The 12,433-nt window shown below is 44.5% G+C and overlaps 1 protein-coding gene across 4 annotated transcripts in view; it reads right to left on the reverse strand.

The window, feature by feature from the left end:
• Positions 1 to 594: 594 nt before the first annotated feature.
• LOC123285083 (aldehyde oxidase-like) overlaps positions 595 to 12,433 on the reverse strand; it is a 79,059-nt gene continuing 67,220 nt past the window's right edge. For 2 of the 4 annotated variants that reach the window (XM_070508340.1, XM_070508339.1), the window contains 8 exons: positions 10,670 to 10,798; positions 9,902 to 9,976; positions 8,399 to 8,451; positions 7,056 to 7,170; positions 4,090 to 4,155; positions 2,742 to 2,930; positions 2,110 to 2,277; positions 595 to 1,173 (listed from right to left, as the gene is read on the reverse strand). In XM_070508340.1, the coding sequence (XP_070364441.1) occupies positions 1,123 to 1,173; positions 2,110 to 2,277; positions 2,742 to 2,930; positions 4,090 to 4,155; positions 7,056 to 7,170; positions 8,399 to 8,451; positions 9,902 to 9,976; positions 10,670 to 10,798 (846 nt within the window). In that variant the 3' untranslated portion in view covers positions 595 to 1,122. Of the gene's footprint in view, positions 1,174 to 2,109; positions 2,278 to 2,741; positions 2,931 to 4,089; positions 4,156 to 7,055; positions 7,340 to 8,398; positions 8,452 to 9,901; positions 9,977 to 10,669; positions 10,799 to 12,433 lie in introns of all 4 variants that reach the window. The other 2 variants (XR_011502972.1, XR_011502973.1) reach the window with 2 other exon arrangements.

Here is a 12,433-nt window from a genome sequence, read left to right on the forward strand (position 1 = left end):
TTTTGTCATCAGTTGACACAGTTGGGTTGCTTCCACGGGTGGCTATTATGAATAACACTATGAACATTTGCGTACAAGTTTCTGCGTGAACATATGTTTTCAATTCTCTTGGGTATATACCTAGGAGTGGTCATATGATAATTCTGTTTAACTTTTTGAGGACTTGCCAGACTGTTTCACACAGCATCTGCACCATTTTCATTCTCCCCAGCAGTGGATAAGGGTTCCAATTTCTCCACATCCTTGTCAACACTTGCTATTGTCCATCATTTTGATTCTAGCCATACTAGTGTTGTGAAATGGTATCTCATTGTGCTTTTGATTTGCATTTCTTTAATGACTAATGAGTTTGAGTATCTTTTCAGATGCTTATTGGCCATTTATATATCTTCTTTGGAGAAATGTCTATTCAATTTCTTTGCCTGTGTTTAAATTGGGTTATCTTCCTGTTGTTGGGTGGTAAGACTTTTTTAATATATTCTGCATATTAAATCTTTATCAGATATGTGGTTTGCAAATATTTTCTCTCATTCTGTGGTTTGTTTTTTCAATTTCTTGAAGCATCTTTTGAAGCAAACACACAAAAGGTCTTAGTTTTGATAAAGTCCAATTTATTAATTTTTTTATTTAGTTCCACCGACTCTTTAGATCCAGTGCCTGGATCCCCTCTGACAAGAAAAGGAGGGTGATGGCAGATGGGCACAAATGAGAAAGTGACAACTTTACAGCCATACTAATAATACAATTATTTAGAAAATTGCCTTTCACCAGACAGTATAATTTCTGTCGGTGGATACAAGCCAAATACAGATCACATACAAGCCATCGTCTTCTATTCCATTCAGCTGGATGGATTTATGGCACCAACTAATGGAAAATATCATTGTAGAGAAAACCAGTTAGGATTCATGCCACTTAAAATATGATTTCTAAATTGCTTAAGCATATCTGTCAAAATCTCAATGGAACATTTAAGATCAGCGTCATATAAAAGCAATACTCCGTGAAATGACTTCTGAACTGTGAAGTTCGTCTTTCAGACTTAGCATCTTAGAGCGCAGAGACTGGACAGATTGCTGTGTTGGAAGAGTCAGCCCATTTCCCCAGAAGTTTGTATCTGAATCATACGGGTATATTCCAAGGAACATAGGATCCAGGTTCATCTCTTGGAATCTAGAATAAAAGAACAAATTTGGACGTTGGCAACTTGGAAAATGGTTGTGAGAGGTAAAAAACAGCAAAATATGAAATAGGATAAAAAGCACCCAGAAGGCAAGCAGGACAAGGAGAGGTTTTGGCAGGACAGCCTGAGAATGTGGAGGGATCCAGGAGAGGAGCACAGTGGGCAGGGCAGCCGTGAGAGTCGTCATCTCACCCTTGAAGGGGGACAAATGAAAAGGGGAGTCAGTCTCTGTGTTTCTCCAGTGTGAAGATGTGACTCACGGGGCTCAGGGAAAGCTAAGGGGCACCACAAGGAGCCAGCAGAGGAGGGAGTGGAGCAGGGGGCTCTGCCTTCAACATCAGGAATGACTTGTCTGTGGTCAGAGAGGTCACTGTGATCCGGATGACTTCCTCCCACAATTAAAGATCTCGTTGCCCAAAATGACCAACGAGAGCTGAGAAGTTCGCTCCGCAGAGGCGCTGCTTGGCAGGGGGGTCAAAGGAGGGATGCCTGCCACTGGGCCTGAGCCACAAAGAGCCCTTCTCACTCTGCCTTCAAGTTGGGAACTGCACTCTCCCAGTGCCTGTTTGTGGTGGAGTGACACCGACAGGTGGAATGGCCCCTACATCCTTGGCCTGAGGGTCTTAGGTTCAGAGCACAGTTCCTACACTTCTATTCCTGACACGGTGTTCTGGGAAGTGACCAAAACAAGGGAGGAACATATAACTGACCAATGAAGAATGAACCTTCTTTGTTCAAATGCTGTAGACCTGAGCCCTGCGGTGGGCCAGGCAGGGCCAGGCTGATGACAAATGCAATCCAAGGGCCACTCTGCTTTTCTCCTGCTCGAATGCCCTTTTCTTCCATGGAAAACCACCATGGTGGGTTCATGAAACTGACTACAAGGACAGGGGACAAGGATTTAGAATCTCGAGAGCAGAATGTACCATTTTTGTGAACTTATCTTCACAGGCCATTCTAATCTTCTCCGGGGTCAGTGGACTATCGAGCTTCAGGGGTCCAAGCAGGCCTCTCTCCTGTCGTGCTGCTCTCACCGCGTCATGGATGGCAAAAAAGACCGAGCACCCCAGGAACACCCCAGGCTCTCCCAGACCCTGGGGGGAAACAAGTCCCCTAGATTACAACTCTTTCTCTGTATACACACGTACACATGAATCCACAGGTACACACTGTTTGTACGCATACATAAAATATTAAATATTCTATATGGAAGTTTTTCCTTTAAAAAGAAATTTAATATTTTAACCCAGTATTCTCATTCTTAGCATTCCAGCCTAAGGAAATGATCCCAGATGGAGAAGGCAGATATAGGTATGAAGATGATTATTGCAAAACAAAAAATCAGATACAACCTGAGGGTGAGAGTAGTTTGTTAGGCTCCAAGATCCAGAGTATTTCTTTTTTAATTTATGATGTTGTTAAATTACTTTATAATTAAAATGTTTAATAGGGATTTTTCTTCAATAATCCTGGTAAAAATCCCAAATGACCAAGAGAGGAACGGAGCCCCCTCCAGGGTATCACACAAACGCGCATTTACTCCTCGCGCTCGGCTCACCTTAGATGAATACAGCGTATTTGAGTTTTGAGACGGAGGCAGAAAAGAAACGTGCAGCTCTGTGGGGACGTCAGAGACGGCCGGGATTTTATACTGGTCGGGGCCACGAGTGTACAGAACTCCCTGAGGAGAATACTTCAGCTCCTCGATTGTGTAGAGGCCCATGCCTTGAATAAAGGCGCCTTCAATCTGAGGCAAAAAAAAAGAGATTCCACAGGTGAGAAAATATAGTCAACAGCGGCATTTCACTTCATGCGGTTTGTTTAAATTTATAAAATACCGCTTAACAGGGTTTTCAGCGTGTCTTGGAGCATGTCTGAAAATTTAGTTAAAAGATTACCTAAAAGCATTTCTAAACATCTTATTCTGCGCTAAGTTCAAAGTCAAAAGACCGGAGTTCGAATGTCAGCCAGAGCCCAACGCCCTCATTTCCCTGCCCGGGAGGCAGATGAAGCCCCCTCTGCGGGTCTGTCCCCAGACCCAGCACAGGTTCTCTCAGGGCTCCAGAATCCGGTCCTCTCATCCACTACCCTTGCTCCTGAGCTGGCTGGCCTCACATCTCCGGACTCAGTTTCTCTGCTTGTAACATGAAGGGTTTGGACTGTGTGCTCTCTGAGCTTCCCATACAGCTTTAAATGCTCCAGTTCTTAGAAGTCAGCACGTGGCCAAACTACCTTTCCACACACTTTTCTGACTCCCGGGTCTCTTCTTCCTTTACTTCCTTCCTGTGGCCACATTTTGTCCACCCCACTCTCCATCCTCACTTCCGTCTACTGCCAGAGGTGTTCTCCTCCACCACGACGTTAGATGACTCTTCCCACAGGTCCAGACCACTCCCCAGCACAAGTCACCTCCACCTGCTAAGTGAGGTGCCCATCCTTAAACAGTCTCTTGCCAATTATTTCAAATTGAAATAAAAAATGTCTGTGGACAAAACGCACTACCTGCCAATGCTAGTTAGTGCTGTGGCTGTGCGGCCTTGCTATCCTAGCCCAACTTTCCGATCCCGGATCTGGAGCCCGTCATCTGCCCGAGGCTCGGCGCTCGTACGACATTGTCCTTCTACGAGGTGTGGGGCTCACTTCGTCACCTCTAGGCCTAGTCCTGCCGCATTCAAGCTCCCCAATCACAGACTATAGGTTTCTTCAAAAACTACCTAAAACATCCATGTTTCCTTCCCAATTTCAAACAGTAAGAGGTTTGAGTTCTGGGGCTGGCCTGAACGGAAAGATTCAGACGACAGGGCAGAAGGACAGCCTGATGACCCAGCTGGACAGAGTGCTTCCCTGTAGGTGCCCATAGCAGTCCTGGCTTCACAGACAGGAAGGAGGCAACTCAGTTTACGTACCTGGCCTACGTCAAGGGCTGGGTTTATACTGTGGCCAATGTCCATGACAATGTCTGTTCTGATGTTCTAGTAAGAAAAAAAAATGTTTATTTCAATGAATACAACTCAGGGAGAAAAAGTGAGAAACAGTTCCTACCAGGATGACATTGGTACAGAACCTTTCTTTGGGCCACATTATATTTCAGGAGGGAGAAGTAACCAAGATTTCATTGTGTCACAAAGTTTATTATGTATAACTGTCAAAGTTACACAAATACTCAACTGGCTTAAGCACTGATTTTTTTATTTCTTGGAAACAAGAGAGAAAAATATTCACTTGACTTTGATTCCAGCTGAGTGATGCAACATACTGAGTTCAATCCACTAGCACAGACATAACGTGACACAGAAAACAGAAAACATCCACAGCCTTCGTGATCCTTGTTGAAAAACAGCGTGGCCACCACCCAACCCAACATCCAGAGTCCAAGTGGCTGGGTGAGATTTACCAAACCACAGAACTCAGGGTGCATCAGCAAAAAGGTCTTTCAATTGCTTAGATTTTCCTTTTTTAGAGCAGAAAAAATAAATCTGACATTCCACTTGGTGACCAAAAGTTTCCTGATGACCTACAAATGAGGAGGAATCCAGCAGGCCCAGGCAGCTGCTGGTAACCCCTTTGCTCTCCAGCAAGGCTGTACCTTCTTTTATGTGACATAGTGGCTTCTGCCACGGCAAACAGATTCTACTTATAATTATTAATGGAACAAAGGAAACCCAAGAGTTTCCTTATTTGATCTGGGACTTTCAACTAACATTTTTCTTAAAAAAATTAGACAGCGATCCAGGATGTTTTAATATAATAAAACTTCAGGCACTCACCTCTTTTATTTAAAGACACAGTGAAAACTGTAAAGTTCTCTTCAACCCCATTTAGCAAAGCTGGTCTTCCAGGAGACCAGTAGCCTCAACGGGAGCTGAGGGCGGGTGCTCTCAAGGCTGCAGTGTTAATGAAGGCTTTGTGTCAAAGCCTACTGTTTGTCACTGTCTTCTTATAGGGCTGCAGGGAGATGTTCTAGGTGGTGGTAGCCAGCCTCCAAGATGGCCTTCAAGGATCCCCTCCTCCTGGTATTCACATCCTTATGTAGTCCCCTCCACACTCTACCAGCGTGGTTGGTGTGACCAGTAGGCCATGGCAGAAGTAACAGTGCGTCACCTCAATATTAGGTTATGAAAGACTGTGGCTTCTGTCTAGGGTGCTCTCTCACTTCCTCAGGCTCTCTCTCTCTTTTTTCTTTGGACCAGTCCCTGTTGGGGGCAGGGCAGGGCAGCTTTCACATCCTGACGACATTCTGGCAGCCTATAGAGAGGTCCATGTGGTAAAGAACAGAGACCTCTGGCCAAAGCTGGCGAGAAACTGAGGCCTCCTGCCAGCAGCCATGTGATGGAGCTTGGAGTCCGACTCTCCAGCCCCCTTGAGATGACGACAGCCCCAGCCAACAGCTTGACGGCAACCTCATGAGGATTCCTGAGCCAGAATCACCCAGATAAGCCACTCCACAATCTTCACCTTCAGGAATGGTTTCAGTTAATAAACATTTGTTATTTTCAGCTGCCAAGTTTGGGGGTAACTTGTTACACAGCAATAGATAACTAATATACAGATGCAGGTTCAAAATTAGGGAACTTTTGCTGGACGAAGAGCGATTCTGTGAACATGAGGAGAATGACTGAGAAACAGCCTCCATGGAGGCACCCCTCTTGCCTAGGAGTGATACCCAACGTGAGCTACAGACCTAGCTTGTGTGAAGGCATCTGATAAGACTTCTTAGCACATCTCTTAAGAGTTAAAGTGAGTCATAAGAACACACCTTAAAATTTCATACCAAGGCTAAATATTACCTTTGTCTTAGACCTTGATAAGGGCATAGAGAAAACGCAAATGAGCACGTTTTCACCAACTTTTTCACTGAAGGAGAAGGAATGCAGAAAGCAGCATGAGAGAACTTTCTAGTGAGCTCCCTGCACAGGAGCGCTGCTCTGGGGTGAAAACCACGCTTAGCGTGGTCACTGTGTTGCCCTGGTCCAAGGTTCCCCAAAAGTGATGTGGTCTGAGTCAGAATCCAGGCAAGCCAGACACTTGAATGGGCAGGTTCAATACAGGTGTAGACAATTTCAAAGATTAGGCTGGCTGTAGTTTAAAAAACATACATGCTGGAGACACATTAAACCAAAATTTATGTCTGATCACAATCCAAGATGTAGTCACAAAGGATGTTTGGAAATATCAAGCACTAGGGCTCGCTTCTGGGTAGGATTTTGGACAGATAATCACATAACAGTTATGAAGGCATCACAGTGCCATTTAATGTACTGACAATCATTTATTATTATTGACAGTGGCTAGTAAGTGGCTTCATTTACCCCCAAAGGCCCAGCGTCAAGAGGACACACTCCATGAAGCAGCAATGAGTATGTGTGACTGTGGGTGTGCATCTCAGCCTAGCATCCTTTAAAAGCACAAGGATGCTCTTAAACTAACAAAGCAGGGACCTAGCTGGATAAAAGATATCAAAAGCTGGCCACTAACTTCCCTGGGCTGGCCCGTGGTGCGCGTTAGCAGATTACAGATGCTCATGAAATCCTTTGAGAAGGGTGTACGATGGCATCTCACACAAGAGGTCAGGACTTCTGCTTGTGCCAACAGTCTACACAGAAGCTCCCTTTAGGCTGTGCTTCTTCCTTGAAGCAGTTTATTTCCTGACTCCATTTAAAAGGGCCAAGGAAATAAAGAAGAGAGGCCACTGTTTTTTCCATGGAAGTAACCATAGCACCAAGACAACTGTTGAGCGTCTAGTCCTTCTTGGGACCAGAGAAATTACCCCCAGGCCAAATACACAGTGCTTCTATGCTGCACAGATAGAAGGAAAATGCGGAATTGAGGTGGATCTAGGGGAAATTTGAAGACTCCCCTAGCTGGTACTGACCTTATGAGCACCTGTCAGGCAGTCTATTTCCACCTCGGAACAGGCAGCTCCAAACACAAAGTATTCGAAAGGATGGCCTTCGCCTGTCTCCCAGTTCATGTGTGTCTCATAACCCCTGGACGAAACAGAGTTCTTGAGGAGTGCTGTTAAGTGACCAAGTCCCCTAATTGCAGACCATGATGATTAAACAGACCCATGAGAAGCTGCGCTCCATTTTTATGCACAGCAAAGCAGAGGAGTACATTTGCACAATGATGGGCCAGCACACAATGCATGCATTCAATCTGTTGGATAAATAAATATTTACTTCTTATTAAACTTGCTTTGTCTGATAAAAATATCCAATCGCTCCCCATCAATGACTCCTTGTGCCTGGAAGTTAGCTGCAGACTCTATGGTTACCTGTGCTCTTGCTTTTGGCTAATGTTGGATCATGTAATCCTACTGTCATCAGATGCGGGGAATTCAACTTGCATTTTACACCAAACACTGCTTCAGAGGTGCATACTTGCCCATTCATCTATCTTTTCAGCTCCAGGATTCAGCCTCTGTGCTAAGGATCAGGCCCTTGCCTTTCAATCTTTGCCACTACTCTGGTCCCCACGGCCTGCTCTGTTCCCAGCTCCTCTCTAAGGACACCAAGTGAATGTCATGGTGAAAGAGAAGCAAGGGCCAGCAACCTGCCAGCACTTTCTATCCTTCTCTCCTCTGCTCCCCCCAGACTGGAGGTAGCCATGAAAAATGCTTCCAGTGCTCATTCCTGATAGCCAGCCAGGGCCCTGGACTCCCATGACAACTGGCAAACTGACAAAATCAGGGAGGACTCTCTGTGTCACCCTGTTCTCGGATGGCTTTCAATCTTCATTAAAATAATTTGAGAGGTTGTTTTCCAAAGTATCTGAGTTCTAGTTGTTCCACATCTTGACAACACATAGTTATTGTCAAATTTCCTACTTTTGCCAATCTACACGGTATGAAATGGTATCTGTCTTATTATGGGTTTCATTTTCATTTCCTTACCTGTTTCTTAACTTAAAAGATACACCGAGTTTTCAACAGAACGTCAACCTCTGCTGTGGGTTCCACGCACCGACCCCCAGAGAAGCCTCTGGCTCTACCCACCACCAGCTGACTCTTTAATTCACCTGCATTTTATTTGCATGCCTGTTTTTCCCAACCAAAGCCTTTCTGGGCATTTGGATTAAGTAAAAGCTAAATGTTCTTTCTAACAGTGGGTTAACAGAAGGTATAAATCACTTTTTGCCAAAATTGCAAACAGAAGTGAAACTCTTCCTCAAGATACCGCACTATTCCCCACAGAATGTTGGGAAAGGACTATTTACCTGAAGTATCCAGTCGCTGAGAGACTAATGCTTTCATCATAAGCAGCCTGCGCCTGGGAAAGAAGAATATAACGTGATGCAGAGAGGATGTTTACAGCAAGAACCACTTGAGACTTCGATTTTAATTTTACTGTGTGTTAAATAAAGCTACCAGTAGTAATAACTAGGAAGGACCAAGAGTAATTTACTCCTCTCAGCATTCTCCACCGCCACAGGCATTTGTGGTCCACTGCTCGTAGCGACAGCGTTGTCCAATGCGTGTGATCATAATCACATGGTATGTTACACTTATAGTCTGGACTATAGTGGGCAAAGCGTGCTCTGCTTATGAAGAATTTCACTCAGTCATCTGGAAAGACTCAACCCGTTAACATGGAACATTTTGGGAAACAATGGGTGGTTGGATGTTTAATTTTAATATCATGCATATATAACAGTCTTAGGAGAGGGGTATAATTTTGCCAAATTGCTCCAGTTATACCAAAGGTTCTGCTGATTCTGCAGTGCACACAGTTGACTAATATACAGAAAAGTGGAGTTGAGGTCCAAGTCCCCGAGTGTGAGAAAGAAAAAGGTACGAAGTGCAACCATTACAGGAGGAAGTGGGCTGAAGGGCGCATTTCACAATGGTTGAGAACTGACTCTCTTGCTCTGCATCTCTCTCCAGCTTTCTCCAACCAGGCTCTCTCAGCTTCCGGGGTCCAGGTAGCCAGGGCAGAGGGCAGAAATAAATATGCCCAGAAAGGATTGAGAGCTCCAATTATATGGATTATGGAATGAATCCTAACTCTATGGAATAGCAGGAACCATTTCCAAGTAAGACTCCCCAAATGTTATCTTCTCCAGACCAATGCTTTTAATGTGACATTCTAGAACAGTCAGCAAGACACATACTCCCAGCCTTTACTGATAGCCATTCCACACCATGTGGTACTTTAGAACCTATTACTCTGCAAAGTTTGCTTACTGACTTTAGAATGTGTATCTTCTCTTCCAACTAGATTGCTAGAAGATGAAAGGAAGCAGATGAGGGTTCCCATTCCATCCGGTGTCCACTGCTGGTGGAATGTACACCCAGTGGCTTGGTTTCCTATTTCTAAATGAGTGCTCACATGATTTTTACTTTTATAGAAGGATTCTGGCGTTATCTTCCCATTTTAGGGACAGTGGAACCCAGTGTAGGAGAAGAAACAGATTTACAGCTATTATCTAAAAAACACCTAGGTACCAGTGGAAGAAACCTTAATTAATTATTGCTTAAAACAAGAGTTCTGGAGAGAAGCACCATCTTATTCTCCAATAAAGAATTTTCCCGGATGTAAGAGTTCCGCCACCATCTTATAGGATTTCCACATGCCGAGAGCCAAAGAGCCCCCATTTATCACTATGAAATAGTGCCTTTTAAAGCCCTTTCTTCTGATATTTAATTGTCACCTCTCTCTCTCTCATTCTCCACCCTCCTTTTTTTTCTAACATATAACACAAAGTAACAACGATTCTCACCCAATCCTTCCACGTGCCTTTAGGATTCTTGCTGATGATGGGTTCAAGGCGTTTTAGAAGAGTTTGACAAGCATCCTAGGGATTATTTTTTGGTTAAAATTATGATCATAATTTCATGGAAACACCAATTTCAAAACCACATGATATGTGCTATTACATCAGCTCATTTGAGAGGCCGGTGAGAACGCGGAGAAGGAAGACACCAGCCCTGTGAGTGATGTGAAGCCTGCATGGGTAGGGGGCAGGGCGAGCTGGTCTTAAAGACGGGCCCTAGGATGGGGGCCTGTAGCCACGCTAAGAAGTCAAGACTTCACAGAGCAACTGTTGGCAAACTGCTGCCACTGTTTCTAAACACGGCATGGTCAGAGCTACTCCTGGCAGGAGCAGCTGGGGGAAAGGTGAGGGCTCTAGGGTGCAGGGACATGGCCTTGTATGGCACTGGCGGCAGGTGCACATCTGGATCAAAGCAGCTGTGTCACCACCACACAGAAGTTGAAAGACACAGTGAGTAGAGTCGAAATGACTGCTGGCCAGTGAGATGTCAGGAGTGAGGGAGACAAACGGGGACACTTCCAGCTCAGGAGCGCCCCTGGGGGCTGCAGCACTGACTGAGCCCCAGTCGGGGCGGCGGGGGTGTGGTGGGGGGTTCACTGAGAGGGGGCGGGAGGGAGAGAAGAGCTGGATTAACTCTCAGTATCTTCTGAGCTCCACCCACAGATTTTGCCCTGCTGGGGCTGATGACTGGCAGTCCACTGCAAGGACTTTTACCTTTACTGCCAGTCCGTTGAGATCCGCCACCAAGGACGCTCCAGAGACATTTGCATTAGGAACAGTTTCCGTGCTGGTTCCCCGCAGGTGGACATTAGACATTGGCATCCTTAATTCACGACTGGCCACCTGGATTTCAGAAGAGAGTTTCTTTTCAAATACTTTGGTTAATCATAGACCCAAGCACACACCCACGTGGAAGCCTGTGTGTGAAGCCCTCCTATGTACAAAGGGGACAAGCGGGCAGAACCACCAATTCCTCCAGCCACAAAACCTCCTCCTTCTAAAAACCCTGTTGCTAGTCTGGACCCAAAGCCCTGAGCACACTTTCTTTTTCTTTGACTTTCTTATGTGCAATAGCATCAGAAAAAGGAGGCGAGGCCCCAAGCCAAGGCAGGAAGACATGCCGCATGTCTTTATCATCATGAAATCAACACCTGTGAGGACTCTCCTCCCACCGCACTCTGCTAATTCTAGCAAAGCTGACCTTATCAGGTAGGACATGCCTTATCCACATTTCTGTAGATGCTCTAGGAGAAAAGTGCCTCCTGTAACAAGGACAACAGCCTTGCAAAAGCAGCAGCAGCACGTGTGGCCACAGAAAGAAATGGTGTTGGTGCCGCTCGCTAACACAAGGACTTAGCTGGCTGCTTTGTGCTTCCTTTCTTTTTAGTGCTGGGGGCAAAATCATTGCTAACTTCAGCTGATCCAAAATTCTCCTCTTTCCTGCAAACTATAGAGCTTAATAGAGTTTGCCCACAGCTGTGACAAGGACACAGGCATACAGAGCGCTCCACAGTGGCTTTCAGAAGACTGTCTACACAGAGTGCATGGGCTTGGAACACAAAGGTCTCTGGTGGCCCATACGGAAAACACTGAATTCTCACCCCCAAAATGGGGAAAGATATGATGAGAGAATTCTCAAGTGGCTGATAACATGAAAGAAAATATATGTTCGACATCTTTATAATCAGAAAAATGCAAATTAAGGCAATAATGACATACTATCATTCATCTGTCAAATTTTCTAATATTTTTTAACAATCCATAACATACAATGTTGGTTAGTGGCATAATGAGACGGATACCTTCTGGAAAACAATGTGGTAATATGTGTGAAATGATGTAAGATACACTCTGTGATCCAGTGATTCCATTTCTGGGAATCCACTTTAAGAAAATAACCATTGATTCAGTCACAGGTTTATGTAGAAAATGTTCGTTGAAGTGTTCAACAATTGGGAATGATTAAGTAAATTCTATGTACAGTCACAAGCAGCCAATAAACATCATGATTGCAAAGAATTCTTAATAACAGGAGGAAGGGCTCAGTCTATGAAGGACAGGTGAAAAATCCAGGATACGAAATTCTATAAACAACATGTAGTGATTTTTTGAAAAAGAAAAAGAAAACATGGAAAGACCCCCAAACAGCGATTATCATGAAGTGGTAGAATTGTGCAGGGTCCTTTCTGTTAGTTTTTGCCTCCTCCAAATGTTTTATATTCTGTAATATTACTATTATGATCAGCAAAATAGAAACAGTAGCTAGTTATCTAAAGTAAATGAGTCAAAAGAAAACTGGTGAAGTTTGGTGAGAAATATCAAATGTGATTTACATCATCAATTGTCCAGAGTCCATACTATAAAAAGGGCGAGGAAGAATGCAATACAACAGAACTTACCCAGCTTTTTATCACCCAGCAAAGGCTCAAAAAAGACAACGCTCTTGTTAATATAAGCAAAGGAAAGCAGCAAATATCC

The sequence above is a fragment of the Equus asinus genome, chromosome 4 (genome assembly GCF_041296235.1).
Source record: "Equus asinus isolate D_3611 breed Donkey chromosome 4, EquAss-T2T_v2, whole genome shotgun sequence".
Classification (NCBI taxonomy): Eukaryota; Metazoa; Chordata; class Mammalia; order Perissodactyla; family Equidae; genus Equus; species Equus asinus.